The sequence below is a fragment of the Hemiscyllium ocellatum genome, chromosome 18 (genome assembly GCF_020745735.1).
Source record: "Hemiscyllium ocellatum isolate sHemOce1 chromosome 18, sHemOce1.pat.X.cur, whole genome shotgun sequence".
Lineage (NCBI taxonomy): Eukaryota > Metazoa > Chordata > Chondrichthyes > Orectolobiformes > Hemiscylliidae > Hemiscyllium > Hemiscyllium ocellatum.
This window is the reverse complement of record NC_083418.1, coordinates 23,686,479-23,707,322: the sequence shown is the minus strand read 5'-3', so window position 1 is coordinate 23,707,322 and position 20,844 is coordinate 23,686,479. Positions and strand designations below refer to the sequence as shown.

Sequence of the window (20,844 nt, the reverse complement as noted above, 5' to 3'; positions counted from 1 at the left end):
GGACTATAACCTGGTGTTGTGTGATTTTTAACTTTTAGCAGGTTAGGAGCTTTTATTGGCATTTGGCTTTAATTAATAGATGGATTCGATGTTTGTGTTGTAACAAAGATCTTTGTGTTTGGACGTGAGGCCATCACAATAGGATGGAATTGTTGATGGGAGCCATTCCACCTTTATCTAATACCCATTGAATTTCCATGCTTCTTGTATCCTACTGAAACCTGGAGGAGACAATTGGTCTGTAAACTCCATTGCTGGAGACTTTGATTCATCCTTAAACAATGAGTTGTATGAATTTCACAAGCGGCTGTGAGGCTCCTTCATTCAGGCATTGGCTACAGATTCTATAGTTTACAGCTCAGATGCTGGAAGTCACAGAGTCCAAAGCAGAAACTACTTCAGTTCCTCAATACAGATAAATATCTCAAATCTGGAATAGTCTGACACTTCTATAATATTCCATGCATCAATTTTAATTGCGCAGAACTAAAAATAATCTTACCTGAATAATTCAGGTCGTGTTCACCCATACTTATGGGTTTCATTGCTTTGCACACAGATCTCTCCTGCACTCCAAGCGACCCGTGAACTGAACTAAATGTAGCTCAAACTGTCAGATCCAAATTTGGCATGGCCTCAGTCCAGTGGTTGCTGATTTTGAGACACTGCCTGCATGTCTTTCTGTATAAAATTCCCTAATATGGCTAGGATGTTACTCCATTTTGTGAAAAAAGGGAATATTCACTAGTGCCCAAAAAAGGGCTGTGCCTGTGGTGTGAAACTGTTGCACAGAGTTGTTGCACCTCTCAGAAACATTCATCACACTAAAACATCATATTACTCTAAAATCGCTACAGAGAAAAACTGACCACAATTACTTGTTTGAAGTCAGGTCTTTTCCAATCGATGATGTGCAGTCCAAAGACAAATGTTGACAGAAAGAAAGTTTCCTTTTGGAGACTAAAAATGATTATTTGAAAGGTGAAGGCCTTTTTCTCAGTGATATAATTGATCTTTGCAATTAGAATTTAGATTACATGAACATAATAAGCAAGGTTTCAGTCACAAATTCCAGCCTGCACTATGGTCCATTTCTGGAGTTTCTTACTTTCTCTATTACAGGAACTGGATGTTAGGACTGGCAATCACAATTTCAATCTAAATTGATGTAAATCAGGATAAAATCTTAGTTGAATGTTTATTTTCTAAATATTTGTGCTTAAAAATAGCAACTTAATTTCTCTGAAGCCAATGCTGGAAAGCATCAGCCCAGTTTCAAAATTTCTTGGATGGATATAGAGGTGAAGAAAATAAATGCGAGTACAGTAGCACCTCGACTTACGAATTTAACCCATTCCGGGACCCGGTTCGCGAACTGAAAAGTTTGCGAACTGAATCAATTTTCCCATTGTTCAGATATTCAAAGCGCGCGTAGCAAAGCAGAACAATTACAATGAAACCACGGGTTTTTTGCGTTCGTACCTCTTCGTTCGTACCTTGAATTTCGTACGTACATTGAAACAAAATTTTACGCATAATCCTGTTTGTAAACCGATTTGTTCGTGAACGGGGTCATTCGTATGTCGAGACGCTACTGTATTTAGGTTACTAACTCATAGCCTAGACTGGAGCTCATCAAAGTGAGGGCCTGGACTCTACGTCTGCTCATGTTGAAAGTTTGGGCTCATTTTGAAATTTCTGCATCAGCAATGGCGATCTGACAATACTTACTCTCTAACAGACCTCCATATCCATCCCAACAAACGTTCACCTTGCCATCCCCATTCACTCAGTTCAGAGGAGTCATGGCAATTTTCAAGCCTTGGAATGGAGTCCAGTGGATTAAATATTTGATAGCAATGGCTGACACTGACACTTTAATATAGGGTTGATGTTCTGCGCTTAATTAGAAATGCCATTACTCAAACTTTGGGTGTGACATTTATTTTTGGAGGCATTACAACATGGACAACAGCAAACTGGAAATATTTTACTTTTCACAACAGAAAGTAATATTGACTGCAAGGTAATATTGACTGCAAGGTAACATGCTCAATTTTACCCTTTGGCATTCCCAAAAGACAAATACCACCTCCATGAAATGGAAGCCCTATATCCCTCCTCCAGTGACAAAAAGTTTGGAAAAGTGTGTAAATTATATGACAGTTAATGCTAAAATTCAGGAGGACATTGGCTGGTGGAATGGACAGAGGCACTATGGAAGAATGAGATGTTTAAACTGACTAGATAAGGAGAAACTGTTCCTTTTGCCACGATCCACAGAATACCACCAGTTTCCTCCCACAGTCCAAACATGTGCAGGTTAAGTGGGTTGGTCATGCTAAATTGGCTGATAGTGTCCAAGGATATGCAGTCTAGATGGATTAGCCACAGTAAAAACTACATGCAAGGTTACAGCAATGGTGTGGATCTGGATGGCTTGCTCTTTGGAGGGTCGGTGGAGACCTGATGGGCTGAATGGCCTCTTTCTGCACTGGAGGGATTCCATGATTATTATGGTTCTGTTCGCCGAGCTGGGAATTTGGGTTGCATCACAAATTCCCAGCTCAGCGAACAGAACCACAACAACGAGCACCCGAGCTACAAATCTTCTCTCAAACTTTGGAATCCATGATTCTATATTATTTTGAGGTGACTGGCAAAAGAACCAAAAATGACATCATAATGCTATTTTTTAACGTAGAGAGTGATTAGGATTGGGAATGCATGTCTGAGGCGGTGGGGGAGGAATAGTCAAAATAACATATAGCGCGTTCGGAAAGGGTGGGGAGTGGGTTGAGTTCAATCACTCTTGGAAAGAGCCAATGTGGATTTGCGGAACTGACTGGCTTATGTCTATGCTGGGATTATTTTGTGATTCTTGTTGGGGCTTTAAGGTTCTTTGAGGTTGTCTGTAGAGAAAGTGAGTCCTCCTAGGCTAATAACCCTCCTAAAATCTCTTTAACACCACCAAAAATAGGCAGATAGCTCCATCATGCTGTTACTTGTTGAACCTTGCTGTCTCAAAATGGCAGCTTCTTTCATCAGCAAAACAAGAATTCATTGCAGTTGGAAGCACAGCGTAGAATCATACAGCACAGAAACAGGCCCTTCAGCCCAACCCTTCCATGCTGACCAGGTTTCCTGAACTGCACTAGTCCCATATCCCTCTAAACTTTACCGATCCATGTACCTGAAATCAATGCAACTGAAGTTATAGACTCATAGAATCCCCAGAGAGTGGAAAGCGGCCATTCAGCCCATCGAATTTTCACTGACCCTCTGGAAGGCATGCCACCCAGACCCAACACCCTACCCTATCCTTGCAGCCTTGCATTTACCATGGTTAATCTACTTAATCTGTGCATCATTGAACTGTGGGAGCACCCAGAGGAAACCCACACAAACACAGGGAGAATGTGCAAACTCCACACAGACAGTCCCCGAGGATGGAATCAAAACCAGGTCCCTGGAGCTGTGAGGCAGTAGTGCTAACCACTGAGCCACTGTACCACCCAAAGCAAGACAATCAATCCATCATACTGACATACCTTCCATAACTGTAAATAGATGTGTGCATGAAAGAAGTTATACCAGGAAAAGTAAATTATGAATTTATGTTTCTCTAAAGCTTCATAAAAGGATTAGACTTTAAACAATGAAATGTGTTCTAAAATGCTTTTAGTTCAATTCAGTAAAGGAAGGGGCTAATGCTCACATGAGCCAGGACAGAGAAACAGAAAATGGACAAAAGACTTACAAACTGCAGTCCTTGATATCGGGCGATGGGAAAATCCTTCACAATGTAAGTTGGTGAGTATGCACAGGGCGGAAGGACATGTTGCACCCTCGATGGATCAATCGGTGGAGCTAGAGAGGGAAAGAAAGCCCCACCTAGATTAGAAAGCTCCGTAAATGAATAAAGAACAGCAACTACACAGCAGTGACAATAAATACTGTCTGATGTTGCTAATTGCATTTCTGATCAACAAATAAAAGAATGACGGAGCATGTGTTCTCAATCCATACATCACATGAAACTGCATATTTACTTTGGCCTAGTCATATAGACTGAAATGAATTATAATGTAGTTGAAGATGTCAGATATATTTAACTGTGGAAACTGCAGTTAATTGCGCAGAGCAGGGAACTGGCACATTGATCAGTTCAATCATTTGGAATAATCAATCCAAGCCAGTCAAAGTAAACAAGATGACCAATAATGGGTATCTTTAACAAACCACACAAAGGTAAAGGTCAGACAGCATCCAAATGCAGACTGAATGGAGAGCAGGCACAGGGCTGACATGACTCATCTGTGTCAATAATCTCAGTAAGTTGTCAGATAAAGTACACAACTAACAGACAAAAACTGAAAAGCCACACTAAGCTGCGTTGTTGCTGATAAATTTGTGGTTTGTGTAAAAAATTCAGAAGAAAGACTGCAAAGTGTTGCGCTGACTGGTGCTACACGCTAAGCAAATGTACAACTGAAGCACATTGACCCATTGTCTTGTATAACAGCATTTCCTACTAAACTGAGTGCACATTGCCAAATTCACACCTTTGGCTTGTGGACAGTTCCCAATGATGCTTCGCTGTCTTGGATAAGTAGTCCCCGCTGAGGTTTAGTGAGTCAATAGTAGGTTTGCTTTCCTTCAATCATTGGTGTAGCAGCAGTATAAATAAATGAGTGAAAAATAGACCCATATTGTTGAAACAGTTCATCTTGCACTCACCAGAACATTTCACAAAAATACAAATTCAAGGGAAAAAACATTTATATTGCATGAGAGGAGAGTAAAGGTTGATTAGCAAAGTGGACTCTGATTGGCTGAAGTGTTGCTATGTGGATAGGCACCCATTAATGCTAATTGACAGTTAAAAGCTGGGCTTATTGAATTAAATTTAAGTTAACAAAGCCTGGCAAAAAATAAAGTTTAGACAAAATGTACCTTCTTACAGCGATATTCAAGTCCTGTATGACCAAATGACTCAGTCAGGTAGAGTTGCCTTAGAACATGGAACATTACAATGCAGTACAGGCCCTTTGGCCCCTAATATAAGAAACCAATCTAAAAACCATCTAACCTACACTTTTCCATTCTCATCCATATGTCTATCCAATGACCATTTAAATGCCCTTAAAGTTGACAAGTCTACTACTGTCGCAGGCAGTGCATTCCATGTCCCTACTACTCTCTGAGTAAAGAAACTACCTCTGACATCTGTGCTATATCTATCACCCCTCAATTTAAAGCCGCTTCCCCATATGCTCGCCATCACCGTCTGAGGAAAAAGGCTCTCACTGTCCACCCTATCTAACCCTCTGATTATCTTATTTGTCTCAATTAGGTCACCTCTCAACCTCCTCTAACGAAAACAGCCTCAAGTCCCTCAGCCTTTCCTCATAAGATCTTCCCTCCACACCAGGCAACATCCTAGTAAATCTCTGAATCCTTTACAAAGCTTCCACATCCTTCTTATAATGCGGTGACCAGAACTGTACGCAATAAGTTCGGACAGTCAGTTTAATTAGATCAATTAAGTTTGTAAAGGAAGTCAGGTCTCCCACTGTCCTGTTCACGGCATAAATGAAGACAAAATTAACGCTAGTCCTACCAATGCAGGAGGGTTCTTGTGGGGCAGCAGTAGCATCCCCATCTCTGAACCATGGGTCCTGAGTTCAAGTCCACCTGTTCTTGAGGTAGGTGTAACAAAATCTATGAACAGGTTGATGAGAAAGTATCAGAACATTGAAAAGCCTACCTGGTCCCTCCAGAGGGTACTGCTGAACAGGTGTCACATATTAGCTAGATAGCTAGGCTAATACCCTAAAATGTAATACCACTGCATCCAGACAATCAAAATTCACTTCATTAACACGTTTGTAGAAGAGTTGCAAATGTTACACCCCTCTGTTTTAAAGAGGGGAGATGGATAAATCCTGTGATTACAACTCAACAGGACCACTGGAAAAAACAACTACAAACAGATTCTTATTGTTATGTCAAATGCCCCCAAGAGCAGGGCAGGTAGTGCCTGGACCTCCATTTCAAAGTGGGATGGCTGGCTACATGCAGTCAAAAGTTGTCCAGAGGTAGATGGGGGTGGGAGAGCAAGAGATTCATGTCCCTGCTGATGCCTCACAGCATTTGAGCCGGGGCACCATGTTTAAATGGCAGCTGGACAGGCAGACAGACAGACAGACACTCCTGCTAATTCGGCAGCATCAGACTGGCAGTGCGACCGGATGTATTGAAAGTTGTACTGCTGCACCACACAGCTGAGCTGATCCCTGAAAACTGTGGCCGCAACTGTCTGCTTTTTGTGAGGCATGTTTCAGAGTAAAGAGGAAGTAGTCACCTCATTATTTATGTCTCCCTGAAGGTTACCCTCGATGTCGTGGTGCCCAGCAATAGCAGCAAAAGGTGCTTCTACGTGACTAACGTGTCCAGGAGAGATATTTAAAAATTCATTCAGGGTGTGTGGCCTGGGCCAGCATTTATTGCCAATCCTTAATTGCCCTTGAAAGGGTGATGGTGAGTTGATTTCTTGAACAGCTGCAGTCCATTTCATGCAGTTCCTCCATAAGTGCTGTCAAGGAGGCTGCTTTGACCCAGCGATACTGTGATGTATTTCCAAGTCAGTATGGTAAGTGGCTTGGGAGAAAACTTGCAATTCATGGTGTTCCCATGTATCTGCTGTCCTTGTCCTTCAAGAGAGAAGTGGTCATGGGTTTGGAAGGTGCTGTCTGATGAGCCTTGGTGAATTTCTGCAGTACATCTTGTAGATGGTGCACACCGCTGCTACTGAGTATCAGTGGTGGAGGGAGTGAATGTTGTGGATATGATGCTTTGTCCTGGATGGTGTTAAGTTTCTTGAGTGTTGTTGGAGTTGCACCCATTCAAACAAGTGGGAAATATTCCATCACACTCCTGACTTAAGACTTGTAGGTGACAGCTGGCTTTGAGGAGTCATGAGAAAAGTTACTTACTGCCTACCTCTCACCTGCTTTTGTAGCGATAGGACTTATAAAACTTATCCCATGTAGTTTCCGGTCAATGATAACCCCCAGGATGTTGATAGTGAGGAACTCAACTATGTTAATGCCATTGAATATCAAGGAGTGATTGGTAGATTCTCTTTCGTTGGAGGTGGTCATAGCCTGGCATTTGTGTGGCATGAAAATTACTTGCTACTTGTCAGCCGAAGTCTGGATATTGCTCAAGTCTTGCTGCATTTGGTCATACACTGCTTCAATGTCTGAAGAGTTGCAAATGGTGCTGAACATTGTACAATCATTGGTGAACATCCTCACTTCTGACCTTATGATGGAGTGAAGGATCATTGATGTAGCAGCTGCAGGTAGTTCAGCCTCGGGCACTCCCCTGAGGAACTCCTGCAGAGATGGCTGAAGTTTATCATAAGATAGAACCCCGACAGTGTGGAAGCAGCAACTTGGCCCAACAAGTCCACACCAACCCAATTCCCCGACCCTATTTCTCTACATTTCCCCTTACTAATACCCCTAACCTACACATCCTTGAACACTGTGCGCAATTTAGCATGGTCAATTCACTTTATCTGTGCGGGAGGTAACCTACGCAGATATGAGAAAAATATGCAAACTCCACACAAACTGTCACCCGAGGCTGGAATCGAACCCAGGTCCCTGGTGCTCCACCTCTTTGCACCTCTGACCTCCACCTAATCCCTTGCGCTCTCCACTACAGGACCTCTCGGTCAACTCATCTGCCGCAGGTCTGAACTCCACCTCTCAGCTTGATGACTCAACACTTAGAATCATAGAATTATACAGTGAAGAGGCCCTGCAGCCCATCAAGTGTGTCCTGCTAAAACTATAATAAATTGACACAAGTCCAACTTTCCAGCCATTGTGTTGAACGTTATGACATTTCAAGTGCAAATCCATGCACTTGTTTTAAAGGTTGTGAGGTTTGCTACCTGAGCAATGCATTCCTGCATTCCAGCCTTCCAGGACAAAAGGGTTTCTTTCTCAAATCCCCTTGAAACCACTTGCCTTTCACTTTAAAATTGCACCCCCTCATTCAACTGAGGGGAACAGCTGCTGTCTATCCACCCTGCCTATGCCCCTCCTAATCTTAGGCACCTCTAGCAGGACCACCCTAAACATTTTCTGCTCCAAAGAAAACAACTCGAGCTTATCCAGCCTCTCTTTGTAGCTGAAATGCTCCATCCCAGGCAACATCTCTGTGAATCTCTTCCGCATCCTCTCCAGTGCAATCATATCCTTGAAGGACACATTCTCTACACACAGATAGTCAACTTGGTGGGAATAGTTTCACGATTAGGCTTGGGGTGACTATGTGGTGAACACGTCACAGCACTAACAGAGGATGTGACAGCCACGGTCCCTGGCAGTCTGAGTTTCACACCGATAACATGCCTCTGGAACTGGCCACGAGAAAAGCGATAGAAAGGCAAAGAGGTGCAGTGGAACATCTGTCACAAGCTCTGTGCGGTCTTAAACAAATAGTGGAGGAATTCATCGAAACTATGGGGCGGCATGGTGGCTCAGTGATTAGCACCAGGGTCCCAGGTTCGATTCTGGCCTCAGGTGGCTGTCTGTGTGGAGTTTGCACATTCTCCCCATGTCTGTGCGGGTTTCCTCTGGGTGCTCCAGTTTCCTCCGAGTCCAAAGATGCGCAGGTCAGGTGAATTGGCCATGCTAAATTGCCCATAGTGTTAGGTGCATTAGTCAGAGGGAAATGGGTCTGGGTGGGTTACTCTTTGGAGGGTTGGTGTATACTTGTTGGGCCGAAGGGCCTGTTTCCACACTGTAGAGAATCTAAACTATGGGGTCTTCCATGATCAGGTTGGCAACCGTTGCGGAGACTGAGGTCCAGCAGAACTTAGAGTGGCTGCTGGATGTCACTTAGATCGGTATCTTGTCACTTTAGCCTTGGATATTGTATGCCATTGGTGAAAGAGGTATATTCTACTCCTCATGTAGGAGAGGCGAGATCATGCAGCAACAGGGAGGGAAAGCAATCCAGTACGTGAAGCCAACAGGAGTACAAATAAATATGCTCAGGACACCCTTAAGCCGGCCCCTTACCGGCAAAGGACGTACCTGGAAATGGGGCGTAAGAGGCCCACCTCAGTTTTTGGTTTTGAGGTGGATAGGAGAGGCACCAAAGATATAGGAATAAAAAAAACTCCTTCCAAAGGCACTAATGTGGCACAGGTGCCAAATCACTCTGTGATATCAAGTTTTGGGCACTTTATTATTCTGTGCTGAATGATCGTATTATTGGGACTTTTGAAACCACATGATGGCTCTTAAGGGCTTGGTACCTCTTTTAAATAATTAATGTCTGGCACGTGGGTTATCGAGATCTTACCAACTGTGGAGCCTCAGATGTTGTGGCAAACTTGAGCTGCTTGGAATATGATGGTCTCCAAGTTTGTTGGCCATTATAAGCCGGTAGAATTGGAACAGTTAAAACAAGCATCTCTTCTCTCAGTGAGTCAAGAGTCTTTGGAACATTCTTTGTGAAAAGTTGGTGGAAGTAGAGTCCTTGAGTATTTTAAATGGAGATGTAGATTAGGTCTTCATAAGCAAGTGGGTGACAGATTGTTTAGGTTAGACAAGATGGGTAAAGAATGACAGATTTCCTCCTACTGATAACACCTTGAACGTATCTCTTTGAGACGTACTAGTATACTGGCCATGAGGCATAACACAATTCAAAAAATCATTTAAAATACAGATGGAGAAGGTGGTGGTGCTTTGGTAATGTTACCAGACTGGCAATCTAGACGCCCAGGCCAATGTTCTGGGGACATGCATTCAAACCCCACCATGACAGATGGTGAAATTTGAGTTCAATAAAATCTTCAATTAAAAGCAACAGCAATCACTTAACCGCTGTCATATAACAAAACATCGGCTCACTAATTTCTTTCTTCTAAAGGAGGAAATCTGTCATTCTTACTTGGTCTGGCCTACATCTGATTGTCCTCTGGGCAGTTAGGAATGGGCAATAAAGACTGGCCTCCTCAACCTTCCCTACACTCCAAAAACGAAGGAAGAGAAATGGAGGATCTTTGGCCTAGCAAAACCAAGTTGTCTTCAATTTTACCCCACTGTAAAGGGCAAAATATATTCTACATTGGAGAAAAAAAATCTTCTTCACTGCAATTTGAAATATGAGATGGTTATTTTATATTTTGGAGCACCTGCTTAGAGAAACCTGCTAATTATTTTTGATCAAAATTTTAGACAGTGAATGGTTGAAAGCAGATGTTTTAATGACAATGAGTCAAAGTTGCAATTACATTTAAATTATATGGCTCACTGACAGCTTTTAGTTTAGATATGTTTTTATTTTGATTCCTATTAAGTTATCCTCTGATGGTTCTATTGCATTTGAGTGTTAAATTAGCAGTGTAGGAGTTATTCAAGAGTGTTATACTGATCAATGCAAGACATTGTAGAGATGATTTAATGAATAATGTGGGAAATATTACTGTACGCTACAATTGAAAAGCTTTGATGAAATATTAAATGTGGCTAAATCTTAACACCAACAGTACTGAAATGGTTCATGTCATTTGTCTGGATATGGCAGATAAGGGGAAATGAATGCCCTGCTTTATGGACAAGGACCTTCAGGTCCTGCTGGATAGGGGGATGGAGAGTGACTGGCAGAGGAGACTACAAGTCACTTCCAAGTCATTGCGGTCAGAGCTACCTGGAGGAATGCCCAGCAGTGTAGGAAGAAGGTCAATAACCTTCTCCACCTCACTAGCAGAGGTCCTACCATCTCTCTGCTATTTCAAACTCACTTTCTTTCTCTCTCTGTTGCTGCGTACACCTTCCACCAAGCCTAATGCTCTACCACTCCCACTTTCACATGCAACATCTTCCCTCACTCCCTCTCACCCACTGAACTGTCCCAAACTGTTAACTCTGCATGGTCTCTGTGCTGCCCACTCCCCATTCACCCGGGACTCCTCACAACCTTCTTCCCACCTGTACTAGCATTCATAACTGTGCTTCTCACTCAATCCCTCCCTTTCTCTCATTCTGGGAGAAAACAGCCCACAGTGAGATGGAAAGAGCCAAGGAGGGTGATGGGATGTCTGACCTTTGCCTGACACCTCACCCCAATAAGGAGGATATCCTGACCTTGTGATGGATTAAGTGGGAAGCAAGTAAGCCAAGGGAATATAATAAGGGAAGATGCAACATTATTAATTTTGGAGGGGAGAACAGAATTTTATTTAAATGGAGAAACACTGCAGAAAGCTGCAAGACAAAGAAAAACGCAGAAAGCCATTGCACAGGGCCAGTAGCTACTCAGGAAGGCTAATGGAATGTTGACCCTTATGTCAAGTGGATTGGAGTATAAGAGTAGGAAAGTCTTACAGCAACTGTACAAGATGCCACTGAGACCACATCTGGAGTACTATGTACAGATTTGGTCCCTTTATTTAAGGCAAGATTTCATTTCATAAGAGGCTGTTCAGAGAACGTTGACTAGAGTGGTCCCTGGTATTGATGGATTGTCTTATGAGCAAAGGCTAAACAGCCTGGGACTCTACTCACTGGAGTTTAGCAGAATGAGAGGTGATCTCACTGAAACATATAGGATTCTTCAGGGTTTTGACAAGGTAAATGCTGAGAGGATGCTTCCCCTCATGGGAGAGTCTAGGACCAGATGGCAGCCTCTCAGCATAAAGGGGTACCAATTTAAGACTGAAATGAGGAGGAATTTATTTTCTTAGAGGGTTGAGTGTCTTTGGAACTCCTTGCCATTGAGAGTTGTGGCAAGGCTGAGTCCTTGTGTACATTTAAAGCTGAGGTTGATTCTTGCTCAGTAGGGAAATGAAGTCTTATGGGGAAAGGGCAGGAAAGAGGACATGAGCAGTGTTGGATCAACCAGGATCCTACAAAACGGTGGAGCAGGCTCAAAGGGCAGAACGGCCTACTTGCATTCCTACTCACTATGGTCTTGACTGACCTGAGTAGCTGAATGATCATGCACCGACCAATGGGCTGATATTGCTTTGATTGATTTACTGTGTCTGGACCCCCTGTCTGAAGTGTATCTCTGGATCTGACTGAGGACTACTCTCCTTAAACATTGAAACATGGCTATTTGCTTGAAGCACCACAGATGCCACCAGCTGGTGGTACAGGTCTGAGACTGATATAGCAGAGTGCCATACAACAATATACCTACCTCTCTGACTGATGACTGCTGAAAACCATGACATGCCTCCTAGCTTTGTGTATGCACTAAAAGGCAAGTCCAAGTTGGCAGAACTTGCCCTTGCTAGCTCTGGATAAGCACTGAAAGGGAAGGAAAAGCAAGGCAAGGCAGGGGTGCCATGAGCATCCTGATATATGGTAAGGAAGCAAGGAAGCAGCTGTGAGATGCAGTTTGTTCCAGTCTGTGAGCTGGGCATCCGTCCCTGTGCACAAAATGCCCTTACATTTCAGTAATGGTTGTCCTTGCACTCCAAAGTGCAAAACTGTCCTGTAAGTGGATCAGCCGTGGGTCGTGAAGGTGTGGAAAGGCTTGCACATATCAGATGCCAGGGTCCATGGATGGAGTGTGGCTGTGGCCATTGCTCATGACATATACCCTGAGACATCGGTGCCCAGTGTCCAAGATGGTAGTCTGGAGAATTAGTGGTTAAATAGAGTCTTTCATGTTGAGAGTACCCAGCATCTAGTTTCTCTCCAATGGATGGCAACATGTGAACGTACGTGTTGATGAGATGTGATTGGATAATAATGAGGGTGATGATGAGCATTAATCCCTGTTAATATGGCACTTGCTGCTCTCTAGCAAGAATCTTACCTCAACTTCTGGAATTTAGTTGGAAATGTCACTTGTTGCTCCCAATGTTGAGAAATGCCCTCGCTCGACACCTCACTCAATTTGACGAAAGTGGGTGCTGCAGATGCTGGAGATTAGACAATAGACAATAGGTGCAGGAGTAGGCCATTCAGCCCTTCGAGCCAGCACCACCATTCATTATGATCATGGCTGATCATCCACAATCCTGCCTTACCCCATAACCCTTGATTCCACTATCTCTAAGAGCTCTACCCATCTCTTTCTTGAATGTATCCAGAGACTTGGCCTCCAGTGCCTTCTGGGGCAGAGCATTCCATACACCCACCACTCTCTGGGTGAAGAAATTTCTCCTCAACTCTGTTCTAAGTGGCCTACCCCTTATTTTTAAACTGTGTCCTCTAGTTCTGGACTCACCCATCAGCAGAAACAAGCTTCCTGTCTCCAGAGTGTCCAATCCATTAATAATTTTATACATCTCAATCAAATACCCTCTCATCCTTCTAAACTCAAGTGTATACAAGCCCAGTCACTCCAATCTTTCCCACTATTCTGGGAATTGACCTCGTGAACCTATGCAGCACTCCCTCATTAGCCAGAACTGCACACAATACTCCAGGTGTGGTCTCACCAGGGCCCTGTACAGCTGCAGAAGGACCTCTTTGCTCCTATATTCAATTCTTCTTGTTATGAAGGCCAGCATGCCATTAGCTTTCATTACTGCCTGCTGTACCTGCATGCTTGCTTTCATTGACTGATGTATAAGAACACCTGGACTGATGTACACCTAGAACACCTTTACCTAACTTGACTCCATTTGGATAGTAATCTGCCTTCCTATTCTTGCCACCAAAATGGATAATCACACATTTATCCACATTAAACTGCATCTGCCATGCATCAGTCTACTCATCTAGCCTGCCCAAGTGACCCTGTATTCTCATAACATCCTCCTCACAATTTACCCTGCCACCCAGCTTTGTGTCATCAGAAATTTGCTAATATCACTTTCAATGCCTTCATCTATATAATTGATGTGTATTGTAAACAGCTGCGGTCCCAGCACTGAACCTTGTGGTACCCCACTCGTCACCACCTGCCATTTGGAAAGGGACCCGTTTATCACTACTCTTTGCTTCCTGTCAGTCAGCTAATTTTCAATCCAAGTCAAAACCTTGGCCCCAATATCATGTGCTCTAATTTTGCTCACTAACAACACGGGCTATGAAGTGTGACTACTCTTTGCTTCCTGTCAGTCAGCTAATTTTCAATCCAAGTCAAAACCTTGGCCCCAATATCATGTGCTCTAATTTTGCTCACTAACAACACGGGCTATGAAGTGTGAAGTGTGACCAAATTGAGTCAAGATTAGAGTAGTGCTGGAAAAGCACAGCAGGTCAGGCAGCATCTGAGGAGCAGGGAAATCAACGTTTCAGGCAAAAGCCCTTCATCAGGGTTTTTATCCAAAACATCCTCAGATGCTGCCTGACCTGTGCTTTTCCAGCACTACTCTAATCTCACTCAATTTGGCCACACTTGACACTTCATTGCAAGTGTTGTTCAGGGCCTGGGAAGATTCCACCCTCTCTTCTTCTCTCCTCAAAAGCCAGACTTGCTGAGGTTTTCCAGCATTTTCAGTTTTTATTTCCAATTTTCATCATTCATAGTATTCTGCTCTTGCTTATCCATTTTAGCGTGTAAGATGTATGACAGCGTTTTACACTGAACACTGTAACACTGAGTATTTCAATCAATAATTTGGATGTTATTAGTGAGTATTACAGTGAGCAGTGTAAGATGCATTAGAGAATGTTGGATGAGTTGTGTAAGATCCATTAAAAAATGTTACAGTGAGTAATGTCGGATATATTAGAGAGTGCTACTGAAGTGTACAATAAATATATTGTAGATTTTATAGTGAGCATTGTAGTACATGAGAGCATGCAGTAATCAGTATACAGGACAATCTTGGTTATCCAAACGTCAATTATCCGAATTTCAGATTATCCGAACAAGATCTCAAGGTTCCTGTAAAAACGTTATCCGTGATCCGAACAAAATACTCCCCGCCTGTCACATTCAGATAATCGAGGTTGTTCTATATTAGAGATTTAAGTGGGCAGTGTAAGGCTTATTAGAGAAAACTACAGCAAGGATGCAAGATACACTAGGCTGTGTTACAATGAGCATCAGCAGTAATGCAAACATTTAGTGCCCCATCCATAATTGTCCTGTAGGTGGTGGCGGCTGCCTTTTAAACTGCCATAGTACCTGGGCTCTAGGCACAACCATTGTGTTGTTAATGGGAGTAAGTTTAGGTTTTTGACCCACTGGGTACTAAGAATCAGTGATATTACTCCAGGTCAGAAAGGTGTCTGTGTGAGAAGGAGATTTACAAGTGGCAATGCTCCTATGTATCCGCTGTCCCTGTCCTAAGCCTGACCCTTCAAGGTATAAAGATTAGGGAGATTGGAAAGTATTATCAAAGAACAAGTTGCTGCACTGCATGATTGTAGATGGTACACACTACTGCTACCATGCATCCAGTAGTGGAGGAAATTCACCCCATGGACTTATTTATATATATATATATATATATATATGGGAGAGGAAATGTGTGCGCGTGGAGGAGTGGTGGGGCGAAGTGAGTGTGCGCGAGAGGTTGTGTGCTTGTGTACTTGTGGGGTCAGCTGTCATGTGACATGAACCCATGATCCCGGATGGCCTCAACCAGGATCTTGGGTTCTTGTTACACTACAGGTGACCCCATAAGTACAAATACAGACACACTCTCACACATGATCACACTCACATACTCCCTCTCTCATACACATGCTCTCTCTCTCTCTCACACACACACACACACACACACACACACACACACACACACACACACACACACACACACACACACACACACACACACACACACACACACACACACCATCTCATAGGCATATACTCTCTCACTTGCCCACAAACTCTATCAAGGATACAGTCACACATGCTCACACACACTCTTTCCCTCTCCCTCACACGCATACACACATATGCACATAACACAAGCAAGTCTATGGGGCGAATGAGCATTTGTAGATTTGTATTTGCAGATACATTCTATTTTGTTCAAAAAGCACCCAATCTGGAGACAGTCAGTCAATGTGATATTTTATAAATTCCTACTTTGGAAATAGAACCAATCTGACTCAAGGTTGGGATACAGACAGATTCTAACCTCACACCTTTAATGCATTGTCTGAACTGAGCGTCACTTTTTTCTATATACTGATAAAACCTTAAGTTATCTTGGGCTGTGACTCGAAAGAAATTCTCTGATTTACATATTAATCAACTGAAACTTGCTTTCTCATTCTAAGTGATTAGAGACTAAACAACAATCTAGGTTTGTTCAATACATTGCATCAGTTGTATGGCACTTTGATTTTTACAATACCCTGCCCCACTAGCTACCTGATAAAGGAGCAATGTGCCGAAAGCTTGTACTTTTGAATAAACCTGTTGGACTATAATCTGGTGTTGTGTGATTTTTAACTTTGTCCACCCCAGTCCAACACCAACACCTCCACATCCTGATAACAGAAAGTTAAATGACTTTGGAGAAAGGTTTCAGGTGGATCAGAGATGTTGTTTATGGCCCTCTGTTGATGAAAATCTTCAATTTGAAAAGACAATGGGGCCTCTGCATTGATTGCTCTGTTTCTGGCCTTGATTTTCTGTATCCACAGATTTAGATGGTCAGAAGGAAGAAAAATTGTGAGCATGGTCTGAGAGTGTTACAAAGAAGGACAAGGGTCTTTCAGTATTAGAGTGATCAGCACAAGGTATATCAGAGAGTGTAGTAGTGATCTGGCAGGGTATGTCAGAGAGTGCTGCAGTAAGCATGTATGATGTCTAACAGTGTGTTGATGGGATGATTCAGATTACATCAGGCAGTAACACAGAGAGGGGTGTGTGACATTCAGTGAACTGAGCAGTTGGTGCATTTTTAAACAAAGCACTCTAGCTGGAAGTGGAGACTCTTGTGTTATGACTCCTGTGTTACAGATTTTATGAGTTCTGTCTAGATCTTTTAATATACCTCTACAAATATAATATCACTGATTATATATTATTCATGAACTATTTTTAGCACCAGAGGACTTAATAGCTCTTATTTGAGCTATTTATGGCTGTGCTTGGTGTCATTATGCACAATACAAAGGAAGTCTTCGCTTGGCAGCAGTTATTTACTGTAATATCTTGATTAGATCCTCTCAATCTGCCATTTCTCATTAGAAACATGCTCAGGTTTCGACATCTAACAGATGTAAAGTAGTTTGTGATTTTAGTGGGTTCAAAGGACAACAGGCTACTGACGTAAGTATTTATCCATGATCAACAAAGGTATAATTTTTAAGACGGTGATCTCCTTCACTCAAAAGCACTTTCAATATGAGAATTCATTTCTTAACAACGAATAATCGCAAGCCTGTCCAAAATGATTTCAACAAAGACAACCGAACCTGCAGAATGCATGTTCAGGACTGTTCGCAAAACTTTCTTTTGCAGTCGCAGGACTGGTTAGCTCAGTTGGCTGGATGGCTGATTTGTAACGCAGTGTGCGTTCTATTCCTGCACTGTTTGAGGTTACAATGAAGGACTCTCCTTCTCAATCTCTCCCCTCACCTGAGGCATATTGACACTCACGTTAAACCACCACCAGCGCCTCTCCCTCTCTAATGAGAGAGCAGCCCTCTGGTCTAGTAAGTGCATAACAAACTTATGCTTGCCTTTATTAGCTCTGGGAAAATTGAACAATTTCTACTTTGCTGACGCCAGGTTAATGTCACCACTTTTGTTTCTTTGCACTAGACATATCGTTCTGTTCCCTGTCATCGGTCATATCCAATAGGCAACCTCATTCATCATGCTCTGGAGTGTGCTTTCTGTGGTCCAATAAGCAATAGTATTCTTGAGTGATGTGGGCAGCCCACCTTTGTTTTGTAGACTGGCTACTGATGCCACCTCATCATTTCAATTTTAGAAGACTCACTAAAAGCATGGAATGGAGATGATACACAACTTCAGCGAGTAATTAACTCGACACAGAATAAAGAAATGTAGGTCTCACAGTGAGAAACGCTAAATTGTTAAACTCTCCTGCAGTGGAAAGCAATAAATATGCAGCTTATAAAACCTCTGACTCATCTCCCCTCACTAAGCTCCTCAAACTAGCTCTCACACACATTCAGAACATAACAAATACAGCGACACCAACAACTTCTATTTACGTAGCACCTTTCATGCACTTCACAGGAGCATTACAAAGTAAGTTTGACACCAAATCGCTTCAGGAGATATTAGTGTAGATGAACAAAGCTACGTTTAAGAAGCTCTGACAGAGGAAAGTGAGGATGAGGATTATTGCATTGAGTCTTATGTAGAGAATACTAGATGTAAGGGCCTCAGAAGGCAGGACAACATAAATTACATCAGGGATTCTTCAGAGGTCAATATTAGAGAGCATAAATATCTTGGAGGGTTGTGAAGTTGGAGGTGATAACAGAGATAAGAAGAGTCAAAAGTCACTGTGGTTTCTGAATGGAAAAATTTAAACCAAAGCATTGCTTAAATGGAAGTCAGTGTAGATCAATGAGAATGGGGTAATATCAGAATGGGTCAGAACTGAATTAGGACAAGGTCTGCAGAGTTTTAGATAGTCTCAAGATTAAAGCAGTGGATTTGGGAGGGAACAGTACATGGAAGGGCAGTGGTGAAGAATGGGAGTTTGGCTGGAGCTAGAGGTACCTCTTGTCACCCAGCAGCCATCCACTATGAAGGTGTGGAGGCGTTCAGAATTAAGGCAGCTGAGGATGGCAGAGGATAACAGCATCGTGACAGCTCCATGGAAACTTCGCAGGATCCTCTTATGGTGGTTGCATACCAGCTGCAAGTCAAAGCAATTAGCAAATAGACTTGGCCAGTCCACAGGGACCTTGATCAGCAAATGGATCCAGTCATTCAATGCCCTAAACCTGAGGCAATCCAGTCATTAAAACAAAGCCTCCAGATTTCCAGGCTTGACTGGCTGCATCCTTTTTGACTTGATGGGATGTTCTTCAGTACAAAGCATTTGTGGCCCGGCTAATACAGCTGTGGGCTCCAAATGTCCACCATTTGGAGTAGTACAGCAGGCAGCTCGCTAACACATTCTCCTGGACAATTAGGGATGGACAATAAATGATGCTCATATCCTGTGAATGAATTTAAAAATAAAAGTTGTCTTCCATGAGGGTGCACACATTAGCGAATATCTGACCAACAAAATCTCCAAGATAACTGCTGCAAGAAGTTGCTGTCCTCAGCATTCGCCTCACCCTGTGACTGGCCCATTTACTGTCAGCTCTCCCTTTATACTATTACACCTCTAATGCTTGTTGAAAATTCACCCACTTTTCTGAAATAGTCTGAATTACTATGGTCAGGAGTAATCATTTTTAAATTCAGTCTTTAGCTAGCAAAACAGAGAGAAGTGAGGAAAAAAATGACAACTAATCATCAAAACCTATCAGAAAAGCAGTTTTAAAATGTCTAAATGGGTTCCAATCCATATCTAACGACACAGAAAATATAAACAGAACTCACTCAGAAAGAAGGTGTCCCTGGGATCTGGTTTGAGCATATCAGCCGCATGCAACTCTCGGCGTACTATCTTGTTACCTCCAGCATGACTTGCACGGGTTTGTGGGATATGATCAACACTGTTCATCTTCCGTGACGATTCATCTATGATTAAAAAATGAATTTGCACACTCAGTACGCACAGCTGGAAAAACAATATAGTATTAAGGGCATGGGAGGCAAAACCTATCTGCAATTTTAGCAAACACATAATTGTGCTGCAGACTTGTCAATCATAAAGAAATACTTCATTTTGATTTGATGTGATTTATTATTGCCACATGTACCAAGATTCAGTGAAAAGTGTTGTACTGCATGCTAACCAGACAAATCATATCTTACATAAGTACATCAGGGCAATAGAACAGAATGCAGAACGTAACATTACAGCTACAGAGAAAGTGCAGAGAGAGGTCAACTCTAATATATGAGAGATCCAGTGAGGAAGGAGCTGTTCTTGAATCTGTTGGTATGTGTTTTCAAACTTTTGTCTCTTTTTATTGTGGAAGGTGGCTGAGAGAGTATAACCAGGGTGGGAGGGGTGTTTGATTATGTTGGTTGCTTTCCCAAAGCAGTGGGAGGTGTAGATGGAGTCAATGGAAGGAGGTTTGGTTTTTGTGATGGACTTGGCTGCATTCACAACTTTCTGTAGCTTCTTGTGGTCTTGGGCAGAGCAGTTGCCAGACCAAGCTGTGATGCACCCGGATATGATGCTTTCTATGGTGCATCTATAAAAATTGGTAAGAGTTTTTGCGGACATGCTGAATTTACTGAGCCTTCTGAGGAAATCGAGGGGTTGGTGTGCTTTCTTGACTATACCGTCGACATGGGTGGACCAGGACAGACCGTTGGTGATATTTACTTATAGGAGTTTGAAGCTCTTGACCATCTCCACCTCAGCACCATTGACACAGACAGGGATGTGTCCTGCCGTCCTTCCTGCTTCCTGAAGTCGATGACCAGCTCCTTTCGTTTGCTGATATTGAGGGAGAAATTGGTCTTTGCACCAGACCACAAAGCAGTCTAGCTCCTTCCTGTACTCGGGTCTCCTCGCTGCTTCAGATCTGACTCACGAGGGTAATTTGTAAATGGAGTTAGAATTGGATTTGCTCATACAGCTGTGAGTACATAAGGAGTACAGTAAACATAAATCTGTCCTTTTGAGTGGCTACCATACATAGAGAAAGATCAAAGCTGTTTGCTATCATTAAAGGGTCTCTGCCTAACTTGTGAATAGAAAGCAGAAATCATTAGCAGTATTTCGTTCAGAGGCTCAGTGAAGATGTTACCTAGTATGCTGATGAA

General features: G+C 42.7%; 1 protein-coding gene across 4 annotated transcripts in view; it reads right to left on the bottom strand.

Annotated features, from left to right (window-relative positions):
- The window catches only part of b4galnt4a (beta-1,4-N-acetyl-galactosaminyl transferase 4a), a 691,590-nt gene that overhangs the window by 86,422 nt on the left and 584,324 nt on the right, over positions 1–20,844 (bottom strand). For all 4 annotated transcript variants that reach the window (XM_060838421.1, XM_060838422.1, XM_060838423.1 and 1 more), the window contains 2 exons: positions 19,504–19,644; positions 3,761–3,870 (listed from right to left, as the gene is read on the bottom strand). In XM_060838421.1, the coding sequence (XP_060694404.1) occupies positions 3,761–3,870; positions 19,504–19,644 (251 nt within the window). The remainder of the gene's footprint in view (positions 1–3,760; positions 3,871–19,503; positions 19,645–20,844) is intronic.